Consider the following 13,127-nt stretch of genomic DNA (forward strand, 5'->3'; position numbering starts at 1 on the left):
CCTCTGTTCAGCTTTTTGGCAGGACGTCTGTTACTAAAGTTGCCACATCAGGCACCTCGTTGGGTCTTCATTCAGCAAACATTCATAGCTAACAAAATAAGTACCAGGCATTGTCCACGAGCTGGGGGACCAGGCGTGTACCCTTGCCCCATTTCACAGATGGAAGAAGCGAGACACCAGAGAACTGTTTCCAGAGGAGGTAATTCCACGTAGCGTGGGAAGTCGCTAGCGCGCAGTCGCCATGGCCCGGCGCAGCCGAACTTTTCCGGAGCGAGCTCTGCCCACTCCATTGGGCGCGCGGCTCCGCGATCGCGCATGCACCGCTGTTCGCGCATGCGCCGCGCAGCCTCGCCCGGAAGTTGTTGACGCAGTTCTGAGCCCTAGTCCCCGAAAATGAAGTAAGAATTCAGATTCCTTAGGAAGGGGGAGGGGGCTGCCGGGGGTGGCCCACCGGCGCTGGGGTGGTGGAACGTCATTGGGGCCGAGGGACGGGAGAGGCGCGTTGACTAGGACGTCTAGTCCCCTAGTTTTGCTTTCCCTTGGCTCAAGTCGGGTGGCATTTACTTGTCCGCTTTTCCGCCCCTCTGTGCAGCCCTTTAACTAAGGTGAAGCTGATCAACGAACTGAATGACAGAGAGGCCCAGCTTGGGGTGGCGGATAAGTTGTCCTGGCACTCCGAGTACAAGGATAGCGCCTGGATCTTCCTGGGTGAGGCTCACATCTTTCTCTCGTAGTGCTCCTCAGATACTCCCCTGGCCTGCTTCCGCCCATTGCAGCATTCCCGCCCTTCATTCCTCCCGGTGTTCATCATCCACTTTTACGTCCATCTCCTGTCTGCCCAGGAATCGTTTTCTATATCTCATTTCTCCCCCATTTTTAGTTTGTTCTCTCTGCCGTATCAGTGCTTATGAGAGTTACTGTTTGCCATTCGCCGTGCTAAGAGGCTCGCCATTCCGTTTCTCAGAGACCCTTGTTATCTCTCACACGCACCTATTCATAATACAGCTGAGTAAACTGAGGCGCAGAGGAGTTAACGGACTTCCTTAAGGTCACATAGCTGGTGAGGGCAACAGCCAGAACTATGAGATTCTAGCACTTAGACTATCCCATATTACTACTATCCGCTCTCCTCCATTCGCTTTCCCTCAGAATTCATTTTCCTCCTCTGATTAGTTCCTGCTTCTGCCCATGGCCATATTACCCTCCCTATATTCACTTTGTGTTACACCAGTAATTCTACAGTTGGACTGTTTGAGGAGGTTATTGCACTAGACATTGTACTAAGCACTTTATGTGCGTTGTTTCATTTAATTCTTACAGCAATCCCGTGATGTAAGTACTAATATCCCCATTTTACAGATAAGGAAAGAAACGTTTGGAGGGAAATTATTTCCTATGATCTGCTTGACAGTTGTCTTCATAATCCTTACTCTGTGTGTAAGTAGGGTTAATAATGATATACTTAAATTGATTTTGGATCTTAGCTGTAAATTTGTGAGTAATGAGCAGATGAATTCAAGATATGCTTTGCAAGAGTTTTGTGATGGAAGCTATCTACTTTGTAGGATTTTGGGTGTGAGGAGGACTAAATGATTAGATTAGTTTGGTTAGTGGTGACCCCCACCTTTCCACTCAAAGTTAATCACTCCTTTTTCTTTATTACTGACACCTTATATGTATCAGACTGTGTTTTCTTTGACGCAGGGCCTGTGGCTTACTCTTCATGCCCCCAGTGCCTGGCCTAGTGCACGGTATATAGCAGACACTTGGTGAAGGATTGTTGAACTGCAATGTGGTTTTCTCTTCTAGGAGGGCTTCCTTATGAACTAACTGAAGGGGACATCATCTGTGTGTTCTCACAGTAAGTCTCCTTTTATTTCCTGTCTCCTGGGTCAACAGAGTAATGCATTTTATGGCATCACAAAAGCCACTTATTTTAATTTTAGGCTGAATGGCATCCCTGCATGGGGAGGGCTGGAACTTCTAGTCTACATCAGTCCCAGGACATGGTTCTAAAATGGTCCCATATGGAAGATCCCCAGAAGTTGGGTAATTTGGGAGTCTGTCCTAGGGATTCTGGTCTAAATATTTCTATTGCTTTTTCACTGAGGCTTGTTCAGCCTGGGCCTACACTAGAACAGACTGGAACTCCCAGGAAGGCACCATGTTGGCAGACTTCCTTGGGTTCCTGCAGACTAGGGCCCCCATAGGGCCCTAACCCATGTGGTATTGTGGGATTACGGGTAAAAACAGAAAGTTTAGGTGGTAGTTTGCTTGCTTTGTTTCTAGATGAGTGTAAGGTTAGTGAGCAGAGCCAGTCTCCTTACTCAGAGGCTGAAAATCACAGGCTGAAGAGGAACGAGAATGCATAGGAGACTTGGATATTCTTCATTCTGCTGTGAGACAATAGTCACAGCACCTGATGGGAGAGGGTGTTGATGGCTCACACTGATAGTAGCACCTGGTAGGAGAGGAGCTGGGTGCTGACACACAACCCTAGAGCTAAGCAGAGTGGTTAGACAGTCCAAAGGGCCAGAGGGCCACTGCCTTTGGGTTTTGTAGCCCTCAGGAGCAGAGGACTGTTTCAGAGAAGTTGGGCAGCATGTACAGAAGAGGACAGGACCATGGCAAAAGGGAGGGATTGCCATGGCAGGATGGTTGGGCCATCCCATAGGCAGAGGGCCCTGGCTAAGTGGTTGGGCAATTTATAGGGCAGCGGCCATGGGAAAGGAGTTGGGCAGTACATGTGAGAAAAAGGGCCTGGGAAGCCCACACGGGCAGAGTGTCCTGGCAGGGACAAAGGCTGCGTCCTCCAACTTCCAGGCATCGGGAAGTTCACAGCAGGTGCATCCTAAAATTTCCAGCCCTTGATGGTACCTCTACCTGATCCAGCCTTCCATCTTGGAGCTGTTTTTGTTTGACTTGCATTGAGTGTTCATCAGCTAGTTGTGTGTGTGTTTATTCTGATTCTCTATTCTGGCTACACACATTGCTGTCCATTAAGATTGTCTTTGCTGCTGATAACAATGACTTTTTAAAAATTTGTTTGCTTGTGAAGGTAATGTGTAGTCATTATAGAACATTCGGCAAAAAAAAAAAAAAAAGAAAGAAAGAAAAAAATAGAATATACTTTTAAGGAAAAATTATTAACATTTTGGTGTATTTCTGTATTGCCTTTTTAAAAAATGTTGGGCATTATTTTCAGTGGTTTGCTATTATAAATTATACTGTAGTGTGCGTTGTGGTATATAAATCTTTGTATGCATCCCTAATGGTTTCCTTGGTGAAAGAGGAACATGGATCAATATGTCAGCATTTTTAAGATGTTTTATAAACATTGCAAAATTGCTCTGTTTTGTACCAATTTCCACTCTCACTAGAATGCCCATTTTTCTGAATCCCAATCAACAATGGTCATTTAAAAAAATATTTGTCAAATGGTGTCTCATTATTATTTTACTTTACCTTTATTTCATCATCAGTGAGGTTGAACATCTTTTCATACATTTCCAGACCATTATTATTTATTTTTCTTTGTAAATCATTTGTTCATATTATTTGCCATTTTTTTTCCTGCTGGTGTGTTTCTCATTTTCTTGTTGAGTTTACATAAGCCTTTCATGTAGTAAGGATATTAACTCTTTGTTATAACACTTTGTCATGTATTGTTTTACTGTGGGCTGATTTTTTAAAAATTTGATGTTATAATACATTACCATTATTCTTTCTTTTTTAAAATTTAATTTATTTTTAATTAATACATAATGTACGTATTTATTGGGTACATGTGATATTTCAGTACATTTATACAATGTGTAATGCTTCAGTGCTCAAATTGTCTTAATTTGGGAGTCAGTGGGAGTCCCTTCAGGCCAGCTCCTGTATTCTTTTTCTTTTTAAATTTTTATTTTGACATAATTTCAGGCTTAAAACAGGAAAGTTATTACATAGTGTAAAGAATACCTCTGTCTCCTTCACCCAGATTCTCCACATGTTACAATTTTACCACATTTGTTTGTTGTTATTTCTCTTCATGTATACATAATTTTTTTCTGAACCATTCGAGAGTCAGTTGCAGACACGATACCCATTCATCCCAAAATTCTTCAATGTGTATTTCCCCAAAAAACAAGGACATTCTCTTGTTTAACCTTAGTACAGTGATCAAATTCAGGAAATCGACACTGATACAATATTGTCATCTAATCCATAGACTTTATTCACCCTCACCGGTTGTCCTGATAATGTCCTTTATAGAAAAAGAAAAAAAATTCTTTCTGGTCCTTTATCTGTGATATAAATTATAAATATTTTCTCCTAATTTGTCATTTGTCTTTTGACTTTGCTTATTGGGATTTTTTTTTTTTTTTTTTTGCAAAGCAAAATTATTTTATTTTTGTTTTTATGCTTTCACTCATTTATATGTTTAAATTAGCCCATATGGTATAATTGACTTTTTTGTGAGTGTACAGCCATATAAATTTTCATACATGTATAGATTTCTGTAATCACCCCCACAATTAGAATGAAGAGCAGTTCCATCATCCCCCCGCCCAAAAAAGGGGAGAGCATCATCATCCCCCTTCAGTATTTTATTTTTATGTGGTCAAATTTATCTATCTTGTATTGCTGCTGGATTTTGAGTCATATTAGAAAGTATTTCTCCCCACTCACTCATCTGTGTTCTATTCAAGTACTTGCATAGTTTTAACTTTGTACATTGAAATCTCTGATCCATTTAGAGTTTATTCTGTTGTACAGTGTGAAGTTTGGATCCAGTTTTATGCATTGTCAAATGGTTATCCAGTTGTCCCAGCACCATTTATAAAAAAGTCCATATTTTCCCCAGCAAATTGGGATGCCACCCTTATCATATACTAATTTTTTCACATACACTGAAGTCTTTTTTTGGCTTTCTGTTCTGTTGGTCAGTCTATTCATTTGCTGGTACCAAGCTAGTTATTCATAGCTTTTCAGTATGTTTAATACTAGCTGGTAGAGTTAATCCGTCTCATTGTTCTTTTTTTAAGTTTTCCCTGCTATTCTTACAATTTTTCTTTTCTTTCTTTTTTTTTTTACAAGAACTTCAGAATCAACTTTTTTTTAGCTCCCAGGGGGAAAACTTGTATTTTTATTGGGATTACATTAAATTTATGTATTAACATGGATACAGATTTCGATATCTTTATGATATTGAGTCATCCCTGTTCAAGTCTATGTTTGTGTCTTTCAGTAGTTTTTAAAAAAGTTTTCTTTACGTAGGCTTTGTGTATTGCTTGTTTTTAACAGTATTATTTTTTGTTGCTATTATAAGTGGGATTTTCCTTCCATTATATCTTCTAGCTAATTATTGTTTACATATGAGGGTGATTGATTTTTTATATCCTGTTACTTTACTGAATTGTTATGCTGTGTGTTTTTATCAGATTCTCTTGGGTTTTCTACACATATGATCATAGATAATCTGCAAACAGAGATAGTTTTACTTCTTTTTCATTTATCATATCACTTTTCTCATCTAATTGCATGTGGCCTGTATCTGCAATGTTTTGTTAAATAGTTCCTGACCTTAGTTGAATTGCCTCTAGTATTTTCCATTAAGATGCCAGATTTCCAGCTGAAGTGTATGCATGTGATCATGTAAATGTATCCAGCAATTCCTATTTTATTTTTATGACTTTATTTTTCTTTTCTTTTTATTTATTTTTATTTATTATTAGCCTATTCATTCTTACAAATTGTGATGTTTCTTAACGCCCTTTACCCGACCTTTCACATTCCAAACCCCTCTCTCCCTCCCCCACATCTCTGGTATTCTTAGGTTTTTTCTTTCCTTCTGAAAGTTCAACATATTGTTGTGGTCTTTTCTTTCTTTCCCTCATTCCTTCCTTCTTCCCTCTTTTCATCCCCTCCTGCCCCCCTCCCTTCTTTCCTTCCTTCCTAGCAGCTAGTTATGATTGAGAACATGTGATATTTCTGTTTCTTTGTTATGACTTTATTTTTCTAATTTGTAAAGCTTTAACTTAACTGGGATTTATCTTTTTATAGGAGTAAGGCAGACTTTTTCTATTTAATTAATTTCTGCTTTTATCCTTATTAACTCCCATCTGCTTTCATTAGGTTTGCTTTCTTCTTTTATATTCTTTAAATTTTTTTTAATTGACACATTGATTATACATATTTGTGGGGTACAGAGTTATATTTCAATACAGGTATGCAATGTGGGGTAATCAAATCAGGGTAATTAGCATATTCACTTTTTAAATTTAAACATTAAAATTCTTCAGGGTTACAGATTTTCCTGCATATGGCTTTAGCCACGTCCTTTAAGTTTTGGTATATGTTTTTCTCATTTTTCTTATTTTCTAAATAGTCTGCCATTGATTTTTTTTCTTTGTTTTCTCTTTCTCTTTCATCTCATTGTTAACTAGGAGAGTAGGTATCAAGTTTTAGTTAGTAGGGCATTTTTTGTTTAAAATATTATTTCCAGCTTTATACCATTGTAATTGGAGAACATAGTCTGTTCTATTTTTTGGAGTCTATTGACATTTACTTTGTGACCTAATCTATAGTCAGTTTTAATACATATTTCATGAATTCTTGAAAAGAAATTGTCATTTCCTTGTAGGATTCAAAGGTATCTATATCTAAAAGTCTGACATTAATATTTGTTAATATAATTTTTGTTATATTAATTAAATATTTATCTTTATTGATATATATAATTATATATTAATTACATTAATTCCTCTGATCTTATTTTATTTCTGTCAACTTTGTGTGTTATAACTTCTCTATTAGTTTCTCTATTTTTTTATTGATGCATAATTTTTTAAATTAATTTTTTTATTGGTTATGATATTCATGGGGTACAAAGTAAATTGTCACCACTCATGCCTAAGATGTGATGGCTAAATCCATACTGGCAGCATACTCATTACCACAAATTGTGATTATATCCCATGTCCCCACCTAATTATCCCCGCAGTTATCCCCAACCTCCCTCCCCATCACCCTTTCCCCACTCCACTTTGTATCCCTAGGTATGTTCTCTCCCTCTCCAAGTCCAATGCACCATTCTGGTCTTTCTTTCCTTCCTTCTTTTTCTCTTAGCTCCCACTTATCAGTGAGTACATATGGTATTTATCCCTCTGTGCTTTGCTTATTTCACTCAACATAAATTTCTCCAAGCTCATCCATGTTGTTGCAAGTGGGAGAATTTCATTCTTTTTTATGGCAGAGTAGTATTCTATGGTGTATACATACACATTTTCCTTATCCAATCTTCCATCAATGGACATTTAGGTTGGTTCCATATTTTGGCTATTGTAAACAGAGCTGCGATGTATGTGGGAGTGCAGATATCCCTTCGACATGATGATTTCCATCCCTTTGGGTATATACCCAGGAGTGGGATTGATGGATCGTATGGAAGATCTATCTGTAGTTGTTTGAGAAACCTCCATACTGTTTTCCATAGTGGTTGTACTAATTTGCAATCCCACCAACAGTGTAAGAGCGTTCCGTTCTCTCCACATCCTCACCAGCATTTGTTATTCTCCGTCTTTTTGATTATAGCCAGTCTAACTGGGGTTAGATGATATCTCAATGTGATTTTAATTTGCATTTCCCTGATAACTAGTGATGTTGAGCATTTTTTCATGTACCTGTTGGCCATTTGTATGTCTTCCTTTGAAAAATGTCTATTCAGTTCCTTTGCCCATTTTTTAATTGGGTCATTTGTTTTTTTTACTGTGTAATGGTTTGAGTTCCTTGTATATTATGGCTATTAATCCCTTGTCGAATGCATAGTTAGCAAAAATTTTCTCCCACTCTGTAGGTTGTTGTTTAGTTTTTTCATTAAAGTTTTTGATTTTTTAATTGATGCATAAAGTTTCATGATTTATACCTTTGTTATGCATTAGGACCTTTTTCAACATAAAGTAACTGTCTTTGTCCCATTTAATGTTTTTATATTGGCCTTGAATTCATCTTCAACCTTGATATTGTCACCCATTTTTTGGGTGTTCCTGCTATATCCTTGTCTAACTTTTTATTTTCAACCTTTCTATGTTATCTTGTTCTAGATGTGTCTTATGTACAGACTGTTTCAACTTTGTCTTGTCTTCTAATTTGAAAGTTTCTGCATTTAAAGTCAACAGTGTCTTACTCTTTTATAAAATAAATAGATATGGGGAGATTGTTAACATTAATCTTGTGCGGGACAAGAAGACCGGGAAATCCAAAGGATTCTGTTTCCTCTGCTATGAAGACCAGAGGAGCACAGTTCTGGCCGTTGACAATTTTAATGGGATCAAGGTGAGTGTGCTTATTGAGCAGGATTTCACTGGATTTTTTTTCGTGTTTCATTGTCCACCTGGTCCCCCCAGGCACCAAGACAATACTGGTCAGTTGGTTGTGTTGTGAGGGCTGCAGAAGTCACACTGGGCCAGGACGTGATTGCAGGAAATAATTCTGTTGGCCCATTTTCCTGCCGGGACTTGCTCCTTTTCCCCATCTGGTAGCAAACCATCTCCCCAGGATCATAGGCCCATGCCTGCCCCCCATCCAGGCCTCTTTTTTACCTCTCTCTCCTTACCCTCCACTCATATCTCTGGTGCACTGGAGAATGAAGAGACAAGCAAACACTGCTGTTCCTTCTTGTTCTGTGTCAAGGGATTTGGGCCTTCATCATGGCTCCATGACCTAGGACATAGCCATGTATGTCTGTCATATGTCTCTAGTGACCTTGCATATTGGGTCCTGGAAATTCTTTAGTTAAAATCTGATGACAAATTCTACAAAAGTAACTTTTTCTCAAATTTACTGTCTTCTGTTCTTTCTCATCCCCTCCCTTGTAAGTGAGGCACTGAGCTGAGAGAAGGAGATGGGGCAAGTCGGGCTTACTTATGCTCCACATGGTCTCTGCACTCATTTAGGAAAAATGCTGCAGTTGAAATGAGCATTGTCACAGGGTGGGGGGTGACTCTTGATTTGGAGTGTTTGTCATTGAATGCACCAGTATGGAACAGCTGGAGATTATAGAACTGGGTAGAACAAGGTTCTAGGCTTGATTTTTAAGGGAGTCAACAGTCAGAGGGAGTCACTGTAAAAGGAAGGCTTTCAAAAATGTTTCAAAATGGGAATAAGATGGATGACAGAAACTGCTCAGGCTTAAAGGTAAGAATTAAAATCTGCTCTTGTATTGGGACAATGAAAACTAAACTTTAAAAATTTCGGATGCTTTTGCCTGTGGAATAACTCTGTATCTGCCTGAAAAGAGAATGTTTTTACTTTAAGTGAGGGGTTAATTTTTTGTTATTGTTCACCTGGAGAGTTGTGAGTCATAACACAAGAATCAATACCAGTGATTGTTCCAGTAAGGTGAGGGTGTAGCAAGGTGTGAGGGCTTAAGAAAAAAGAAGGTGGTCTTTTCTTGATTCCTTCTCCCCTCCCAACTGTTCATCTGACTTTGCCTCCTCCTAATTACTGTGCTGGGAAAGCAGCTATAATATTAAGCTAGGTTTCAGGAATTCCTTCTAGTTGCCAGGCTTTCCCAGGGTGTGTTTCACTGTAAACTGCTGTTACAGATTAGGGGTAATTCATTATGCTTCTAAATTCTCATAGTCTTCTCTGATGCTTGTGCTTTGGGGCAGTACTTCCCAGCCTTTTTCCACTTCGTGGCACACATAGAATATGAAGATATTTGTATAGCACTCTGGGTTAAACTGATAAGCCTGCTGGTACAACCACCCCAGGGGCTCCAGCTGCCCCAGGCCCCACCTGGCTGTCCCGAAGGCTGAGTATATTAATATCTAGGTATATGTACATTCTGTGACACACCAGTTGGGCAGGTCTGTGTTTGTGATTTCCCCAGAAATAAAATTAGCAAGAAAGTAATAGATGTGGTTCAAAACCATGGTTCTCTGCAGCTTGGGTTGAAATAGTTTGGTATGAGGGCTGTGTTTGCTGAAGCATTGCTTGTTTTGCTTAGATCAAAGGAAGAACTATCCGAGTGGATCATGTATCTAACTATCGAGCTCCTAAGGACCCAGACGTGGATGATGTGACCAGAGAGCTCCAGGAGAAGGGCTGTGGGGCCCCTACCCTCCCACTGAGTTTGTCTGAGAGCTCTGAAGATGACAAATCCACAAAAAAGCACAAAAAAGGTAAAGCGTTAAGACCCAAGAGAAGATTCTGGGTAGTCTTAGTGTCTGCTCTTCCCAGCATTCACTGATGACTGACACTCAACTCTTTCAACTCCTAAGTGTGAAAGGAGAAAGTGTGGGGAACCTTAGTTTAGTTGGAAAAAGGGGAGATACCAGCGGAAGGCTAGTGTTATGGGTTGAATTGTGTCCCCCAAAATTGATACATTGGAGCCCTAACCCCCAGTACCTCAGAACGTGACTTATTTGGAGATTGGTTCTTTAAAGGTAATTCTGGGTGCGAATTGCCTTGTACAGCAACTTGACATATCAAGGGTAGTAGACACCTGAGTTGGCTTCTCAGAGGCACTTTCCTGGAAGCATGGACTGTGACTGCTTCACGCTGCTGTCAACAATGTTTTTCTTATGCAAATTCTCCACCTCCTGGCATGGGAACAGTTTTGAACTATAAACCCCTGTGTTTGATGTAACGTACTCAGAGAAGAAAGGCACTTCTTTTAAGAAGTGTTTAAAATTTTTGTCCTTTTCTTTTTGCCACCCCCTTCCCCCTTTTACCTCTAGACAAAAAGGAAAAAAAGAAGAGAAAAACAGACAAAGAGAAGACTGACCAAGAGGTACAGGTAGAGCAGCCAGCCTCCTCTTCATCGCCCAGAAGCAAGACAATAAAGGAAAAGGATGACGCTGGCCCTAAGAAACACAGCAGCAAGAACTCAGAGAGGGCTCAGAAGTCAGAGTCCAGGGAGAGGTGGAAGCACCAGCCCGGCTCCCCTGAGGTCAGGACTGCCTGCCGTGGGGGAGAAGAAGACCTGGACAGGGAGTCGAAGAAGGAGAAACCCAAGCATGAGCACAAGTCCTCAAGCAGGAAGGAGGCAAGAGAAGAAAAGAATAGAGATCAGGACAGAGGGCGAAGCTTGGACACACACTCTAGCTGGCACAACGGGCGTTCTGAGGGGCGTAGTCATAGAAGCAGAAGCCAAGATAAGTCCCACAGGCATAAAAGGGCCCGGCGCTCCGGGGAGCGGGAGTCCTTGAATCCTATTGACCGCAGGCATCACTGAACCCTGCTCAGCTGCTCGGTAGATTTAGAAATGAATTATGTTTTTTTAAATGCAAACAAATTTGCTTATGCTGTTTTTATATATAAAAATCTCTGGGGTCAAATTCTTTTAATCTCTTGTGTAGTAGAGTCATTCAGAGGGCTGTAGCTTCAACAACCAGATATTCTGGACTTTTTAGCACAGTTTATTGTCCCCAGGAATACACTTGGTACTGACGAGAATATATGTCCTACATTTTGGTTCATAAATAGGGCCCTTGAACCCATAGATCCCAACTTAAGAAGATATTGCCAGGAAAAAGAAAGTACCAGACAATTAAAGAATTCTGATTTTCGTGCTAGATGCTAGAACCCAGCATCACAGGACCTTTCCAGTTGGCAGGTAGAACTATAGGGTAGAGAAATGTGGCTTATTAGGTTTGGACAGCTGGACATAAATGTGATTCCTAAGATCAGCCAGCTCTGTCCCCAAGCTCCTCTTTAAAATTTTTTTTTTAAAAATGTCTTTTCTGTTTTTTTGGTTGATATGACTCCACATTTTTTCCTTGCTATTTATTTATGTATTTATGCATTTATTTGTATTGAGGTGAAATTCACATAACAAAGTTAAAAAGGGAACATTCAGTGGTATTTAGTACATTCCCAGTGTTGTGCAACCAGCACCTCTATCTACTTCCAAAACATTTTCTTCATCCCAAAATGAAACTTTGTACCCATTAAGCAATAACTCCTCCTTTCTTCCTCCTCCCTGTCCCTGGCAATCACCAATTTGTATTCTGTTCCTGTGGATTTACTTATTCTGGGTATTTCATACAAGTGATATCATATAATAGTGGTCTGGCTTTTTTCACTTAGTGTAATGTTTTTGAGGTTCATTTACATTGTAGCATGTATCAGTACTTCATTCCTTTTCATGGCTGCATAATATCCCATTGTACAGGTGTACAACATTTTGTTTATCCCTCAGTAGGTTGACATTTGGATTGTTTCTATCTTTTGGGCTAGTCAGCTCCCTTTTTGTGTTGCGTACATCCCAGGCTAGCTCTGGGCTTAGTCTGCTTTTCAAGTAGCTGCTCTTGCTGGACTGGGAACACTTTGTCAGGTCCATTGCCACGTCTCTCTGGTCTGCTTGGCATTTCCTTCTCATTTTGAGTTTTTGCTTTCTGTTTTATCAGTCAGTCCCTCATGAGTTTGGAAGGAACTAGTTCAGAGGACCTCTAATACCGTTGCTGAATTTTTAAAATTGAATTTCTGACCCTGCAAAAGGGAGGAGCAGAGCTTGAATAGTGAGCACACTAAGTTAGGTTGCCCTGTGTGTTAGTTTGGGGCTCAGATTAGATGTGCAGGAGATTTGCGGTGGGGGGGTGGGGGAGATGTGGAGGGAGCTACAGGAGTTGGAAAGCTAGCAGACTATGATGTAGGTCTAACCTCCAGAGAAGAGAGGGAAGGAAGGGAGAGTGGGTAGGAAGTGTCTTGTGGTGCAGTTCAAAGAAAGTTTCAGAAAGACCAATGGTGTGTATTTGAGCCAGAGTCACCTATCATTAGTTCTGCTAGATCAGCCTTGGTAAGCATGAGTCCTTGCTGTTGGCCTCCATCTCAGCCATTGTGGCTGCTCTGCTCATGTGCCCATTGTGCCACTTCTGTGGTGGCCAGTGACAAAGGCCCATGCACCTGGCTGGGTCATTTTGTCTGGTTGTTTTTATGTATATGGCAAGGAATTGGATGACATAATTGTGGGGGCTCGTTAGGCAAGACAAATTCATAGGGCAGGAGCTGATGCTGCAGTCCACAGGCAGAATTCTTCAAGGAAACCTGTTTTCCTCTTAAGGCCTTCCATTGATTGGATCAGGCCCGCCCATATTATTGAGGGTAATCTTTACTTAAAATCAACTGACTAGACGTTA

At 40.2% G+C, this 13,127-nt stretch overlaps 1 protein-coding gene across 2 annotated transcripts; it reads left to right on the forward strand.

Moving 5' to 3' along the window:
- Positions 1-325: 325 nt before the first annotated feature.
- On the forward strand, positions 326-12,072 carry RBMX2 (RNA binding motif protein X-linked 2). 2 transcript variants are annotated; one of them, XM_063084075.1, is made up of 6 exons: positions 326-398; positions 593-708; positions 1,810-1,861; positions 8,163-8,319; positions 9,995-10,169; positions 10,728-12,072. In XM_063084075.1, the coding sequence occupies exons 1-6, from the start codon at positions 394-396 to the stop codon at positions 11,222-11,224; spliced, it is 1,002 nt and encodes a 333-aa protein (XP_062940145.1). In that variant the 5' UTR covers positions 326-393; the 3' UTR covers positions 11,225-12,072. The 2 variants fall into 2 exon arrangements, with proteins under 2 accessions (XP_062940145.1, XP_062940146.1); XM_063084076.1 differs by having other exon boundaries at positions 8,190-8,319.
- Positions 12,073-13,127: the final 1,055 nt, after the last annotated feature.

Source organism: Cynocephalus volans, chromosome X (genome assembly GCF_027409185.1).
Source record: "Cynocephalus volans isolate mCynVol1 chromosome X, mCynVol1.pri, whole genome shotgun sequence".
NCBI lineage: Eukaryota > Metazoa > Chordata > Mammalia > Dermoptera > Cynocephalidae > Cynocephalus > Cynocephalus volans.